At 32.3% G+C, this 17,862-nt stretch overlaps 1 protein-coding gene across 1 annotated transcript in view; it reads right to left on the bottom strand.

Annotated features, from left to right (window-relative positions):
• Positions 1-10,749, bottom strand: part of LOC143226687 (apoptosis-resistant E3 ubiquitin protein ligase 1-like) — a 115,112-nt gene extending 104,363 nt beyond the window's left edge. The window contains 2 exon segments of the mRNA XM_076457983.1: positions 9,342-9,606; positions 10,619-10,749. Of these exon segments, the coding sequence (XP_076314098.1) occupies positions 9,342-9,552 (211 nt within the window). The 5' untranslated portion in view covers positions 9,553-9,606; positions 10,619-10,749.
• Positions 10,750-17,862: the final 7,113 nt, after the last annotated feature.

Below are 17,862 nucleotides of genomic sequence, written 5' to 3'. Positions count from 1 at the left end.
AACAAGGTAGTGTAGAATATCCTGATTGTGAAACAAAGTACAGCATCAATATTATTAACGTCTGTTCTATCGTCATTTCAAAAGTGAGTGTTGACGTTTGCGTGCGAGCCTCGCTTTTTAAACAGGAGACAGACGATTTGTTTGTTCATTTTAAATTTTGCGTAAAGCTACAGAAAGGCTTTAGCAGTGTAAGACTAGAGGGAAGGCAGCTAGTCATCACCACTCACCGCCAACTCTTGGGTTACTCTTTTACCAACGAATAGTCACCACGGCTGAAAGGGCGAGCATGTTTGTTGCAACGGGGATTCGAACCCGCGACCCTCAGATTACGAGTCGAACGCCTTAACCCACCCGGCCATGTCGGGTTAGAGCCAGACGAACACTAGAACAGACACCACGGTTCCCAATATATCAGGCTGTTACATCAAAAATGTTAGATTTTCAGCTAAAAATTTGAAACCCGATTTTTGGCGACTGTAAGACAAGCATGGTCTCAGAATAACATAGTATACTGTCTGGTTCACTTCAAGCTCACTTTATGTTTCTTATTTCAGAAACTAAATTACGTTTCTATTGATTTTATCATCACATTAATATTCGTGTAATTTTCTTGTACAAGTTCGATCTAGGTCACAATGTGACAGTAGCTCGTGATATCAATCATACGTTTGATAACAGCACAGCTAATGAGCACACAGCATAGTATTGGTTTACAACATTTCGCTCTGGTGATAAGCTTTGAAAATGAGTCTCGAGGTCGCCCTCAGACAGCCACTAATGAGGAAGGACTGAAGGCCTTAGTTGAATCAGATATTTGTTAAACTGAGAGAACTTACCTACAAACATAACGTTTGTTATTCAACGTCTATCATTTGGTAAGGTGAAAAATCTCGAAAAATGTGTATCTTATGAACTCACTTGAAAACCAAACAAGTTGAAATTTGTTCCTTACTAGCAACAAAAACGACCAGTTCCTTTAAAGACTTGTCTGTCAACTGTGATGACAAACGGGTTCTATACGACAATCCGGACAGTGGCTTGACACGAAGTATCTAAATCAGCTCTTTACAAAATAAGAGCCATGGTCAGCGTTTGGTGGTCATCAACAGATGTGATCCATCATTCATTCTTAAACCCAAAAGAAACATTGTTGTGAACTTATACAGAAAGGTCACGAAGACATCCAGCTATAGTTTATCGGGTGGAATTCATACTGCTTAATGACAATGTTCGACTTCACGTCTCACACGTCACTGTCCAAAGACTAATCGAACTTCAGTATGAAACTTTCCCTCCTACACCATATTTACCAGATGTTTCTCCTATAGATTATCATTTTAAACATTTGTAAACATTTGTTAAAGGATAATGTTTTCATACCAAAAGTCAATTAAAGGTACCTTCGAAGATGTGATTGCATCAAAGGATGTCAAATTATTTAAAGATGACATTTATAAAGTTACAATTCGTTGGAAAAAGGGTAATGAGCTAAAAGGAGCTAATTTTAATAAAAGATGTACTTGTGTGACATTTTATATCAGGCTGTTGCATATGAAATGTTAGAAAATGTGACACAAGTCCCTGTAACGAATTGGTGTATAATTCATGTATTTTTAATATTGTTTCTTCTGCATTTACTGCGAGAGATAACGCAGTGTCGTAAATATGCTAAGAGGGAAGGCAGCTAGTCATTACTGCCCACCGCCAACTCTTGGACTACTTTAATTACCAAGGAATAGTGGGATTGACCGTAACACAATAATGCCCCACGACTTAATGGGTGATTATGTTTGGAAAGAAGGAGATTCGAGCCCGTGACCCTCATACTGCGAGTCGAGCACCTAACCATCTTGCCATGCCGGGCCCATCCAAAAGAAAGTATCAACTTTTCACAGAAAGTTTTCACAAACAAAAAACATACAGAGCTTCTATCTATTTTGATTTCTGTTCAGCAGATTACAATTAATTGTGAGAGAAAATAATTCAATTAAATAAACGTTTAATACTGATATATTTCGTCCTTTCCATCTACATATATCTTTATTTCGTCCTTTCCTTCTACATATACCTTTATTTCGTCCTTTCCTTCCACATATACCTTTATTTCGTCCTTTCCTTCTACATATATCTTTATTTCGTCCTTTCCTTCTACATATACCTTTATTTCGTCCTTTCCTTCTACATATACCTTTATTTCGTCCTTCCTTCTACATATATCTTTATTTCGTCCTTTCCTTCTACATATACCTTTATTTCGTCCTTTCCATCCACATATACCTTAGAAAACGGAGTCAGTTAATTTTAGTCTCGACGTATGTCGTTGCACGAAACTATTTATTTTTTACACAAATATAACTACGCCAAGCACAAAAAACAACAACAGATAATTGTGGCTATGTACTTAAAAGGTATTCACGACATTTATACACACGAGACCAAGGTGGCGTGACTAATACATTATTATTCACACGTGTGTCCGACTGTAGCACGAACAAACGGAAAGAGTTGATTGGTTACTGGGTCTTCGTGTCTCAAAAGCCCCAGAGATATATTTACCAAACAGTTTGGTTTATCTATTAAAAATAATAATAAGGAAATAAAGTAATGAAACCGACACAAATACCAAAAACACCCTTTTTGTGAAACAAGATCAGAGAAATAAATAGATGCAAAAAAACTAAAAACATCAATAATTTGGACAGAGTCACCAGCACGAAAGTATAACGTAAATGTGACTTGAGTGTCACAGAAACACCGTGAGCACTTGTGACTTGGGTATCACAATGACACCGTGAGCTGTTTTGACTTGAATATCACAAAGACATCATGAGCTGTTTTGACTTGAATATCACAAAGACATCATGAGATGTTTTGACTTGAGTATCACAATGACACCATGAGCTGTTTTGACTTACGTATCACAAAGACACCATGAGCTGTTTTAACTTAGGTATCACAAAGACACCATGAGCTGTTGTGTCAGTGTGATTTCAGTGTTACAAAGCCTAGACTTTAAGAACCAGTCCCTTGAAAGAGACATCAATGTGTGAGACAGCTGTGTGTAATATAAAACCTTGTCAAAACTTCCACCCTCTTGTCCATACATAAACTGGATGACAACTGTAAAACTGATCCAGACAAGCATGCTCATCCTAAATTGACTAACATCTAATGACAAGCCTGAAATTCCTATAAGGATCAGGTTAAACTGTGAAAGTGCCAGAGTGGTCTGCAGTGTCAGCAAGATTGTTATAATGGATCAACTCAGCAGATATTGATTACAATGAAAAACAAGCCAGTCTTGTCTGAATGTCCAAGAGAAAGGATCAAGTGTCATTTTAGTAACTCCAGCGATTTCAAATAGCTACAAAAGTCTGCATAGTGTCGTGTCTACATCATTCAGGGTGAGTAAACTTGTATATGCCTCAAGTTGGTTCATAAATGTAACACAACATTATGAATGCAAATGTTATACAAACACTGGTTGATTCAGGAATGTAACACAATGTTATGATAGTAAATGTTACACAAACACAAGTTAGTTCCAGAATGTGACGATAGCAAATGATATACAAACACTGACTGGTTTACAATTGTGACACAACTTGATGACAGCAAATGCTACACAAACACAAATTAGTCCAGGAATGTGTCTCAGAATGGCTAGTAAGGGTATTAACACTTTTATTGATAAGAAGAGAACAAGATTTTGACCTTCCTAGGTCGTCTTCAGGTTCAGGTTAAGAAGATGACCTGGGAAGGTTAAGACGTTGTTCTCTCCTTATTAATAAAAGTGTTAATACACATAACAGCCATTTTGAGATACATTTTTATTTCAAGTGGGTTTCTCATGATCAAGAATTATTCCAGGAATGTGTCACAATGTGATGATAGCAAATAATACAAAGGCACATTAATTCACAAAAGTGCACAACTTTATGCCAGATAGATCACAAACCACCCACTAAGTGTAACATACACAAAGGCAAGAACAAATAGACAGGTAAACAACTCTGACGAGGCCATGATAATAAGCTAATGGACTCGTATTGACTGGGGAGCAGGTCAGAATGAGAAACAAAAGTGCCCCGTTAATCTTGTCAACAGATCGATAGCAACATTGTGATCAAAGGAGAAATGAATATAAACAAATTCAAGTTGGGTAGTCAGTGATGAAAACCAGAAAAGGATTTGATAACTGATGAAAACTGTGACGTGACCACAAACTCTTACATCATGCATCTTGTTTCTTTGAAAACTGGCCTGATGAGATGTCATCAGCAGATGTGAAGAATGCTTCCTGCAAGAAAATTGAAACTTGGTCGATCAAGGACTTCATGTCTTCAAGGTTAGAAGAGAAATCCTGACAATTCCACTAAAGAAAAGTGGTCGTTGTCTCCTATTCAATATCGGTAACTTATGAGACATAAAAGTAGGGGCTTAACTTCCTCCATTATGTTTATTTTGCTTCTTAGATTGCTATTTATTCACTTTCATTAGACCAGATAGAAAGGTGTCGCACTGACAAAAGTAATGTGTTCAGGAGGACAAGACCACAAATGATAATGTCTCTCTCGTACCATGTTTTAAATTTTGTGAAAAGCTACACAAGGGCTATCTGTCCTACCCATCCCTAATTTAGCAATGACAAATTATAGGAAAGCAGCTATTCATCACCACCCACTGCCAACTTTTGGGCTACACTTTTAACAATGAATAGTGGGATTAACTGGCATGATATAATACTCCCATAACTGAAAGGGTGAGTATGTTCAACATAATAAAAATTTGAAACCATGAACCACAGAATAAGAGGCGAGCACTCTAATCACCATGCCTCTGACCTATGGAATTAGGGTGGAGAAAATAGAACTGATTTTGGGAAAGAATCATGGGTAAACTTACAAGTGTATTTGTTAACAGATAAAGTCCAAAAAGAAATTCTTATGAAGAACAAATATAAGGGTCCCTCCCTTTCCTTTATGAACTGCCACTCCATACAAAATCAAGAGTACAAAGGATGTAATTTGTTACAGCTGGAAAAAAACACCTCATTAATGTTACACCTTGGCTGGGCATCTCAGAGCACTGAAATACCAAATTAGATCAAAATCAAAAACAGAATAATTACGAATGACCTGAATACCCCCAAGGCCCGAATGCTGCTGCTAAAGTATGCCATTATCCTGTGGGGTTTCAACTAGCAAGTACCCAGAGTAAAATTTCTTAACATTATTAGGTGAGTATGCCAGATCTTCAATTTCTTTTAGAATTAGAAAATAAAATACAATAAGGAGAAACATATGAATAACATTTTTCAAATACGAAGTACAGAACACAAAATTATATATTAAATTAAGAGCCGCAAGAGCAGGTAACAGAACATCAGTTTGGGCCTTTTATGAGCCCCACTTGTGTTTAGGAAATTGGGACATCCTTGAAAATTTTGATAAAATAGGCTTTCATTAACCCCACCCACCAGGGAATTCTACATGGCCTATTGTGCAAAACTGTACAATGATCAAAGTCATGGATTCACATTCACAGAAATTAAACTGACATAACACAATAAAACACAACCACTTGTAATCCCTTTCAGAACTACCTCATCAACCTATAAGATGAAGTGATCCACAGAACCATTTGGTTGACTCATGCTAAGGATATCAAGCAACTAATCCTGAGAGGTCACCTGTCTACAGGAAATCAAGGCCTAAATAGTTTATTGAAATGTTCCAGATAATACTCAACCATCAGTATTCTCTCCTCTTCTTTGTGAATCCCCTACGTAAGGTAAAACTTGGGTGAATGTTTGGATTCAGAGAAGATAAACTGTACAAACAGTATATTCCTGTAGAGAAATCAACATCAAGTCATTTCAGTGTCAAATTACAACACAGGGGTAATTCATTCCAGCATTATTATATCTATTTCCATTTATTATGTTTCCAAATGAAAACTGCTACTCACTTTGCATACTGCATAATACGCTGTGCATATTGTATAAATACAAATGAGTTCATGAACTGCAAAACGAAATAAAATTGAATAAAACAATACGAGATGGCAGCCAAATAGCTTATGTATAGTTTATAATAAAGAGAAAAGAAAGAGATAACAGTTCCACCCAAAGTCATAACTTAAGCTGTCATACAAGGAAAAAAATGTTGTAGGACAAGCAACATTAAACTTATGATAAAATGCTCTCAACTCTCTCATTATTTCATATATTTTCATAACCAATCAATAATTTTATGTTTCATGTAGTTCACACATAATTTTCTTATAAACTACTTAAATGACTAAGGTGAAAGAACTGGCAAACACTTTCATTCCAATACGTGGTCAGGAAAAAAAATGAAATACTTACACAGTTCTATTCTCAGACAAGAAATTAGCCCTTAAGGTATTGCTGTGAAATCTATACAACGTACATATTAGTTTGAACTATCCACCTTGAATCTCGCCAGATTTCTATATTATTCTGAGGTTATTAAAAGTAGCAACCTTTTAATAATAACCGCTGATTGATACTGATATCCAACTGTGTTTTTATGATTTGCAAATTGACAAATATTGGTTTCCAACACAACTACTGCCATCTGTCGATACATTTTACAGCACAAAATCTGGCAAATTTTTGGAATACAATATTTTTGCAACATCACAGTATAATCTTTTCAAAACATTATCTGCATTAAATGCATATTGCTAAACTTTATTTGATTAACTATTTGTTTATTTACAATATTTCAAGTTTTAATGTTGTTTCTGCAAATACATACATTCTTTCTTATGTATAAACGAGTTTTTAACAGATAAATAAATATTAGAAAATCTACCAAATAATACAGAATGTTTAAATCAAGGAGTTTATGAAAGATTCATAAAATGAATTGAAATTTGTAATCATTTTTTGCTAATGCACATATAGTTATGAATTAATAAAAAAAAAAGTCAGATAATACAAAACTGAGTGATGGAAAAGTTGCAATCACAATTAAGGTAAGAAATCGATTGCTTATTATCTGTATATGTATATAGAAATTAAAACTTCACATGAGTTTTAAGGTCGTTTATTTGCAGTTACGCATTTCATGCTTCACTGATCACACTGCATTATAAAATGGTGGGAAAATACGGAACATTAGTTTGTTCGATTGTTGATGAGAACATCATAAGGGTCACGTGATTTGTAAAGTTTTCATTCATAAAATTATTCATACCACTATTTTAGAAGAATTTGAATTAATTCTGGCTTATATTTATGGATAAAATATTTCTCCATAGTTTTTCTGGTTTGCTCCAAATTTGTAAGAATTCTTTTCAAATTAGGGGCTTGTCTCTCACTTTTCACCCAAGTTGTGTCAGCCGGATTTTGTAGACTTTCTTTTTCTGATCCGTGGAGTATTTACTTTGATGCTTGGATTATCTTGTAAATATCTGGATTATTTGGTTTGTGTGTTTTTATACAAATGTAATTTTTTTTGTCATCATTTTCTCTTTGTTTGACTGTCCTCAGGGTTTGCGCTGGTATATTTTTGACCGAACTATTCCGTCTCAATTAAAGTTATTGGGTAGTTTCTTTGTTGAAGGTGGACTGAAAATTCTTGCAATCTTTGTTCTATTATTTTGGGGTCTGAGACTATGGTACATATGCACAGGGCCATGTTGAAAAGAATGTTAGTCTTTGTGTGTTTTGGATGACAAGATGTAAAGTCCAAATACTGAATTGAGCCCGTATCTTTGTGATAAATATCTGTTTGCAATTTGTGGCCTTCTTTGTATATTTTAAAGTACAGGAAAGGTATTGCATGTTGACTGATCACCATTGTAAATTTCATTTGATCATTGATGCTGTTTACAAACTGGTGGAAGTGGAAATTTCCGCAGGTCTTGCTTCCAGATGATAAAACAGTCATCCAGAAATCTCCACCAGTTGTCTTGAATATAGATCGTGCCCTCTGCTTCATACCTTTCTGCTATTTTTGGATACAAAAGGCCTTCTTCGATGTACCCCATCATAAGGATGGCATGCGTCGGGGCCACAGGTGACATACGTCGGGCCATCTTAGTTCCCATGGCCGTCCCTTTCATTTGGATAAAGTAATCATTTTCAAACTGAAAGATGTTGGGTTGCATAATAAACATTATGCCATCTAATATAAACTTATGATCAAAATCTACTTTCCAGGTCTTTTGCATAGGCTTCAATCCAATACTGTATTGCTATTTTCCCTAGGTCATGGGAAGGTTAGTGTATAAGCTACATACATCAAAGGTAACTAAAAGTGCATCATTTTCAAGAGTAGTTGGGAGTTTAGTTATACAGTCCAGACTGTCTCTGATGTAGACATATAAGCTGAATCTGTTTTACAATAAAAATTTAACAGCAAAATCTTTTAAGTGCATTTAGCCATGTAGGTTCATGCACTCCCCTTGTAGGGTTTTAGGTCTTAAAAACCCGGGCAAGTCAGAAGCACTTGATCTCTTCTTCCCTAATTGTGGATGGTGATGATTTTATTGAAATGTAGGAACACAAACCAAAAGCCAAAATAAATTAAATATTTCCTGTTTTACACTTATTTGACAAAAGACTGAAACTTCCTTCATGGTATTCACTCACATTATGAAACAATGTGCACCATCAACAACTCATAAATGATTCTGTAACAATAATATAGTTTCAGCTATACCAAAGTTCACAATAAACTATCTTAGAAGCCAAACTTTTACCATTCCTGTTACTTCAGATGTCAGATTTCTCTGTTTACTTTCCTACATATTGTTCAGTTGAACAACAGTTCACTTTTCTTTGTTTGAAAACAATCACTTTCTGCAATCTCTAACCAAACATTGGGATTTAAGACTTTATGAGCAAGGAACTTATTTTTAATACCAGCAATATTTCCATTCCCCTAATTTTCTTTACCAAAATATTTTACGACTATTGTATTAAAGCTCAAAATTACTTATTTTGTAAGTGTACAAGTACAAAAGCCTAAAAAAGAATAAAACAATAAACAGATTAGAAAGAAAACACTTTAAAATGTCTTAAAGTCTTGCCAGGGTTTATACAGTATTTCTGGATAAAAGGTAGTAAAATGATACAGTTCCTGGATCATTATTTTATTTGAAATTTACACATAATACCAAAATTTTAAACAAAAAAAAATTGTTTTCTTAAAAAAAAGGTTCAAGTCAGTTTTTGTTTACCGTACTGACCACACAGTAATAAAACTAGGATGAAAATGACACCTACTCACCCTGGTTAAGGTTCAAGTCAGGTTTTTTTTTTACCACACAGTAATAAAACTAGGATGGAAATGACACCTACTCACCCTGGTTATATACAGCTTTACGATGAGAATATAAACCAATATTTTGCAACCAATGATAAACTTCCTTCCTTTCTTGTTCTTGTTGTACACTGGAATGATGATATAATGCTGTAAATGTTGCTAAAAATGTAATAGAACTATAAATAAACCAGCGTCTTGATAATCGAAAATGACTCTCACTTTCTCCTTGTACTGAAGATTGTAATGACATTTTGTCTGCTTGGAATCAAATTATTCAAATCATAATTCTGGGGTAAATGATTATCTGAAAACATAAAAGATAATACTGCTCAAATGCTGCATAACTATACATAATCATGTTTAATGAATTATTGTAAGCCTAAATATGTACATTTGTTCAAGATACACTCATGTCATTCAAGATTTTGTGTTACAGTTATTATAAAAACAAATGACGGTGAGTCTTCACCGAATCTATTTTACTGTTATTAAGACTTATGAATAAAAATAATAAAATGCTCTATATATGTTAGAGCTTACAGTTTTTGTTGTAATACAGCAAGAGCAACAAATTTGTAAAATATTATCTTCATATTAAAGGTTTTACAACCCAGTAAATAAATTTAACCTTTAAAAAATAATTTTAGGCCTACTCCTCTACTTGCATTCATATTAATAATGATATAAACGTGGTAATCAGCAGAAGAACAAAACCATCAACCATGTAACTGAAACAGAAAGAACAGTAAAACTAAAAGATCCATTTAGTTTTTATATGTAGGGACATTATAACACGTAAGTTAATATCATTAAAATGAGTACATTTTAATCCATCTCCAAATACAAAATTATAATAAATATCAATTTATACTTTGTAGTATTCTATCAGTATTTTATTGAGGTATTACTCATATTAAATTTATAAGTTGTTCAGTTCAGACTTTTCAGTTTCGCCTCTCATTCAAAACAATGTAGTAAATTCATTGCATGCATATGAATAAACATATCTCATAAGGGTTAAAATATACTATGAAAGCTTTTTTGGAACCCAGGTTTTGAATAAATTATGAATTTGCAAACTGAACGATGTGTCATTTACACGTGTCGTTTATGATCTAGGTTTCACTAAATTCATTACGTTAAAAGCCGCTTCTCTTGGGATTCTAGAACCGTACAACTTGCGATGAACCATATGTAGTTTGCGTACATTATGATAAAAAAATAAAAACATTCATATATTGTTTCGATAAACCTAGAACCATTGTAATTCCAATAAAGTTTTGTTCAAACAACTTTATAATTGATCAAAAACTTACTTGTAGGCCTAATGCATTTCAATGAGTTACAGCTCAATCTAAGAGAGGACGCTGTGTTCGCAGTAAATCCTCTCCTCAGCTGTCAGATGTTATACAAAAATGGTCATGAATATATCTTGGACTGATAAAAATGTATATTATACCCTCCATACAATCTAGCTTTTAGCGCGTGTGTTTTCTTCTTGGAAGAACACATTGGGCTATCTGATGAGCCCAACGAGGGGAGTCGAACCCTCATTTTAGAGTTGTAAATTCGTAAACACATCGTTGTACTAGCGGAGGGCAGCTTTAGCAAACATAAAATTACAAATTAATTATCAATCACAATAACTTAACTTTATTTTAATTTACTACAAATATCACTTTTATTTCTTGCTGGTCACTCCAATACTGATTTATTTACTTACAAAAATTCCTTGAAGTTATCTAAAATAATACTACAGCCTCCAGTTGACCACTAGGAGCTGTTGTTGTTGTTTGTAAAGGTCAACCAACTTTGAAGGGGACATTTTCGATGTATTGCAATATCAATAACTCATATAATTTAAATTCTGACAATTTATCCTCTGGTAGCTCAGCGGTAAGTTTGAAAGCTTATAACGCTAAAATTGGGTTTCGATACTGGCGGAAAGAGCACAGATAATTCACTGTGTAGCTTTTTCTTTAATAACAAACAAACAAACATAAAAGTCTGAATAATCTGAACAAGTAACAGCAAAACGTACATTTTAAAAATTTCATCTATTGGCTTAAGTAGTGAAAGATGCGCAGCTATGCAACTCTCTTTTCAAGTTTCATTCCAATGTTTATAAATAGCCCATGTCCATTTTTTTTTTCGCATTAACTCTTGGAGTTATTTGTATAGTTGTGGTACTTCCAGATAAAATCGTTTTTCTCACAAGCATCAGATAGTTAGGCCTACTAGTAACAGTAGCTTCGCTCAAAAAATAGGGAGAGAAATTCTGAATCTGATAATTTTTTCATTGTGTGTGTATGCGAAATAACGAGACTGGACGAATTTAGGAGAAACGTATATAATCTTTATATACAGATAGAAAATGCGATATAGATATTCGTGTAGACAGAATAGCAACTTAATCTTTGTTAGGCTATGTTTAATATCACAATTTTCATTCTCTCTGAAGATTGTATAAAACTCAAACTTAATGATTTCACTTTCACTACTAGATATTATTTTCACCTAATAACTAGAAAGTACCTACCAAACTAAAACGCATCCCTACAGCTTTGCTGTCAGAAGTTGAATTATTTTAGTGAATATAAAATAGAAATAGGTGTAATGTAACGGCAACTGTGTTTTCTTATAGCAAAGACACATCAAATAATCTGCTGTGTCCACCAAGAGAAATGGAACCCCTGATTTTAGCATTGTAAATTCGAAGACTTATCATTGTTCCACCAAGAAACAAATTACAAAGTAAAGAACATTAGTGACAGAACAAAACATTTCATAAACGAATTATTAAATGCAGTGGTTAAACCAGCCACTTTTCTTTCTGTATTTGCTCAAGAGTTGCAAACTAAAACACCATCTACTACTACATACAGTATAAGATAACTTATTTAGGATACACCTATTATTATTACTGCTATTATGCCATCTGCTACTGCACAATTTTCCGGAAATACTTCAATCATGTTATTATCAAAATCACCAGAATCTAGCCGACCAGCTCAACAAAATACAAATGGAAAACCACTGAGCTATGATGGAAAGCTGCCAATAGAGACATATCAAGCTCGTTTCGAAATAACTTTTAAGTAAACAGGTGAAACAGTTGACGAGAAGTTATTCATCCTGCTGTTCATTTACCATTAAATAGCTTTTCAGTTTAGAGCTGTAATCATTTTGAAGCATTATTAATTGGTTTATCTAATAAGTTTGGAGTGATACACAAGAAAGAAGAATCCAGAGCAATGTTATTAAACGTAGTATGGTGGAAAGAAGAGACCTTAGCCGAATTTGCAAAAATATTTGCTCAATTATATTGTCTTATCTTAACGATCCTTGTGAAATAGTGAATCATTAACACAAGACCAATTTATAGTTACCATAACAGAGGAGGATATGAAAACTGGGATGAAATCTCTACAGATGGCAACGAAACTTGAACCAAATAAGGTCAAAATACATGCTTTCAATGTTGTGAGATTTGTCAGATTGGGTAATACTGGAACACCAACTCACAATGACGATAGCCTAGAAGAAATAAAATAGTTGGCTAGACAACTAATTACACAGGTTGGGGGGAATAAACTACAAGATAATAGGTGCTTAAAATGTAACTATAAATTTAAAATTGTCAGTAACTGCAGACAAGATATTGTAAGGAATAAAACCTCTCTCAAATGTTATCAGAAAGGAGAATTGTTATAGATAAGGGAAACTTAGCCACTAAACCAAGACTGTAAGTATCAACAGTTGCTATTACGTTGAGGATGTAGTTTTGAGCCAACCACGCCAAAGGAACAACTAAGACAGGAATTAGCTGGATTTATGGAGAAAAGTCGACTGGGAATACTTCATTTACTCCAAACGATAAAATAATTATTTGAGGAAAATCTTCCATAATGTCGTGGGAATAATGTTGGAAATTTTGACTGTGCTAAAATTGTTTGGTTCACTTCATTCATAAAATTAGTGCAAGTGTAGTCATGATGTGCTAAAAGCACGTAGGTCCAAGAAGTCTTGTTAAAACTGAAATAGAAACCCTTATAACCCAAGCACTTTTGAAAGGTGGACCTTTCTTTTTTAGGGAATCTGGCAATCCCTGAAAAGAAAGACCCACTTTCGAAAGTGCTAGGGTTATAAGGGTTTCTATTTCAATTTAGATTGCTTCACAGTATATGAAAAGGAAATCTCTGTAGAGTACATTTCAATTACAACACCAGAGATTGAACTTCCAGTGACAATAGAAATTGTGGTCGTCGTACCACCAAGAAGTGAAATACTAGTTCAAGAAGTTATTTACAATAAATCTACATATAATGTTTGAGACATAGTAAGACCAAATACTCTAACTAATAATGAAGAATTGATGTTTACAAGAGAATTCTTGAGGTGAAGAATAAATATTTCATAAAATTATTCACTCATAGAAGACTTAATAAATCAGCCTATGATAAAGGAAGATGTCAATTTGATGTTAATGTGAATAAAACAAGGTTTCATTAAAGTGACAAAATTAAGTAAGTGTCAGAAGAGCCATACATTGTACTGATAAGAATTTACTATCTGAATTAGAAAACAAACAAGTGCTCCATGATTTTTTTTGGAAAACGACAATGACAAAATGGTTAATTGCACCAAATATTTATTGGCAGAAATTCATGTCGAGGGCTCGTCCAAAAGATAACCAAGGATGAACTGCCAGTGAACTCATATATTTAGGAAAAATCCCTGATTATGGATTCATGATTTTGAAAACAAAGCTTATTAATAAAGATGAATACAGTTGACAAAAAAACAAACCATTTTATTTAAAAGTTCAAACATTACGTCCAACAACTTCAGCTTTATCATTACACATTGTTTTCCCCATAATGAATCCAATACTAGAGTTGGATCAACACCCTAAGACTGTTTTACGGTAAGAAAATATTGGTTTAGGGGCTAAAAATAATGTTGATATCCAGCTTCTAACAGAATAGACAACACAAACTGATGACATTTTTTCCGTTTCAAACTAAGGAACGGAAAACTCCAGAACTTAGATTCATATCCACTTGCCAAGGTCGACTTCTAGAGGAAGAACTTATATAAAAGCACTGAACTAGAACGCAAAAAAAAAGATCTTTCAAATTATGTTTCGTATATTGATTTTATTCATTTATCTTAATCAGTCAAAATATCAAGAAAATGATAACTAGACAGAAACAAAGCCAGGCAAAACTCTTTAAAACGGTGACTGTATTCAGATTCTTCATCAGATTTTAATCCTGATAACATAATATTTAATATGACCCATCTTCAACTTGATATATTTTGTTCATAATGTAATATTTAAGCTAAGTGATCTATAACATAATGATTTAGTGATATTCAGCTGGATGATATTTGTTAATTATGTAATATTTAATATCAGTGACTTTTAGTTTCATGGTATTTGTTGAGAATGTAATACGTAAATAGAATGAACTTCAACTTGGTGATATTGTCTATTAATGTAATATTTACTGTGAAAAACATTCAACTTGGTGATGTTGTCTATTAATGTGATATTTAATCTCACTGACCTTTAACTTGAAGATATTAGTTGGATTACGTAAACTGTAAGCTAATTGATATTGAACTTTATGGTATTTGTTAATGACATGATATTTAATCTGATTAATTTTCAACTTAACAATATATGTTAATAATGTAACATTTAATGAGAAGGATCATTACCTTAATGATATTTTTGTTGACTATGTAATATCTAATCTGAGTTTTCTTGAACCTAAAAATTATATATTTTAATATAACATTTAATGTCAGCCATCTTCAACTTCATCATCATTCTCAATAAACTAATATATATAACCTAAGTTGTATTCCACTTTATGATACTTGTTTAAAATGTGATGTAATAAAGATGTTTATTAACAAAGTGATATTTAATTTGACTGGTTTTAAATATATGATATTTGTTAATAAAGTAATAGTTAATCAGAATGATCTTTTACATAATGATGTTTGCTGAATACTTAATATTTAATCACAGTGTTCATCGCTTTGATAATATTGTGTATAGTGTAATCTGAGTGATATTCAACTTAGTGATATTTGTTGATAAATAATATCTAATCTGAATGATTTAGAACTTGATCATTTTCTTCAATACATGATATCTAATTTGAATGATTTTCAAATTCATGAGTTTTTTATAATATAGTATTTAGTCTGAGTGATATTCTACTTGATAAATATTCGTTTTAATGTAATACTTAATATGAGTGATATTCAACTTGATAAAGTGTGTTGATAATATAATATTTATTCCAAATGATTATCAACTTCGTGATGTTTATTTATCACGTAATATTTAATTCCAGTGATCTTGAAGTTAATCATGATTTTAATAATGTAATAATTAATCTTAGTAGTCCTCACCTTGATTATGTTTATTTATAAACTAATATTTAATCTCAACGATGTTCGACTTGATTATCTTTTTTGATAAAGTATTATGAGATCTGAGTGACATTTAAATTGGTGACATGTGTTGCTAACGTAATATTTGAGCCTAACGATATTTAAATTGATAATGTTTTCTGATAACGTTACATTTAATCCGAGCGATCTTCAACCTGATGAAGCTTTTATATATTGTGATATTCAATATTAATGAGTTTACATTTGATGAAGTTTGATTATAATGTAATATTTAATCTTAGTGATATTGCACTTCAACATGATTACTGATAATACAATATTTAATTTTAGTAACCTTCAATTTGATGTTATATTTCTTGATATTATTTGAATGATCTTATGTTTCACCATGTTTGATTGTAATACAATAGTTAATGCTAGTGATTTTGAACTCTTTGATATTTCTTGATAGTGTGAAATATTTAATCTGAATTATGTTCAACTGAGTAAATTTTTAATAAAGTATTGGTTAAACTGAATAATCTTCAATTCGATGGTATTTGATTGTAATGTAACATTTAATCTCCGTTATCTTCAACTTAATGGTATTTATCATTTAATAAATTATATTATTAATATAACCCCATAATATTAAGTGATCTTAAACTTAACAATCTTTCTTGATAATGTAATATGTAAACTGAATAGCATTCAACTTAACGATATTTGTTGATAAACTAATAATTTATGTGATTGATTTTCAATTTGATAATGTTTGTTAGCAACGTAACATTTAATCAGAATAATATTTAACTAAAAAATGAATTACCTTTAGATGTTTTAAGAGCAGAAAATGTGAGTTTAAGATTTTTCTTTATAAGTGTATGAATGACAACTGCTGGATATAATTTTAAAAATTATTTTAATCTAGTTTAGAGGATGGAACAGCTGAGATGGACAAATAGGTTACATGCTGTCTCAAAACGTTTTATGACAGTTCGTAGCAATGTATAGGGTTACTTAAATCCACATTAATTATTATTATTATTTAAATCTTTGTTAATTCAAGATTCCTTTCCATATCATCAAACTACAAAACTGTCACTCAAACGAGAAATAGACAAATCAAAACACAGAACCTCCCGCAACCAATTTCTATGATTTGAAACTTGTTAATTTAGAATTTGGGTTTTGAGTACTTTGGCGGATACAACTCCTGATAGACCATTTTGCAGATTTTCACTAAACAAAGTAAGTGAACTTCTAATCTAGATTTGTAAGTAAACCACAGCAGTGACAATGATGTAGAATTACAAAATAATAACTATTTTTCTACATTTTGAATTAGAAAAATCATTGTCAAGATCACTTTTATTTCCAATATACAGTTCTAGAACATTCGTGATAAATTTATTCTGCCTGATTTAGCGGAGGTAACACTGAAACACTAAACTAAAAGGTTCAACCCTTATGGTAAACACAACTCACATAGCCAGTTTTACAGGTTTGCTCTTAAGAAAATTAAAACAAAAACAAATAATTATAAATTAATTATATAGGTTACAGTAACAGCACTCTTTACAATAGCAAAGATCTGATTTTTATAATTACATCATTTCGACTAATACTATCAATGCTATGGATCGAAACGTTGTAATTCTTAAAATAAAAACTTACCCATTGATGAATTGGTTGTTGTGGTAGTTGTTAATCAATTACTAAGTTCAATAGGTTTAACTTTAAAAACACAGTTATAAAGTTTATCTTTTAATTTATATACTTTTATCTTTTAATTTATAAAAAGTTGAACTGTTTGTTAAAATTGTTTTATTATCAAGACACAGTTTTTGGTGTTTTAGTTTAATAAATCTTTCAACGTACTCAGATAAAATGTTTATAGAAAATGCTTTATTGTAATAAGGAGAATGCTTCTGTCACGTGATTTAGCATTCTTTCTTGATTGGTTGAAGATAAGAACTCCAAAATCTGTTACCAGTTGTCAAAAGCAAGAAATTTTATAACCAACCTTGGAAAAATATTTCACCAGAAAAAAAAAAGGTTCCAAAATTTCAATTTCGACAAGATACTCAGTGTATTCCATGTTAAAGCCATAACTAATATATTTTATTCTCTTCTTGTGGATCAG

The sequence above is a fragment of the Tachypleus tridentatus genome, chromosome 9 (assembly GCF_004210375.1).
Source record: "Tachypleus tridentatus isolate NWPU-2018 chromosome 9, ASM421037v1, whole genome shotgun sequence".
NCBI classification, from domain to species: Eukaryota; Metazoa; Arthropoda; class Merostomata; order Xiphosura; family Limulidae; genus Tachypleus; species Tachypleus tridentatus.
The sequence above is the reverse complement of the archived record's forward strand: the minus strand, read 5'-3'. Positions and strand labels throughout refer to the sequence as shown.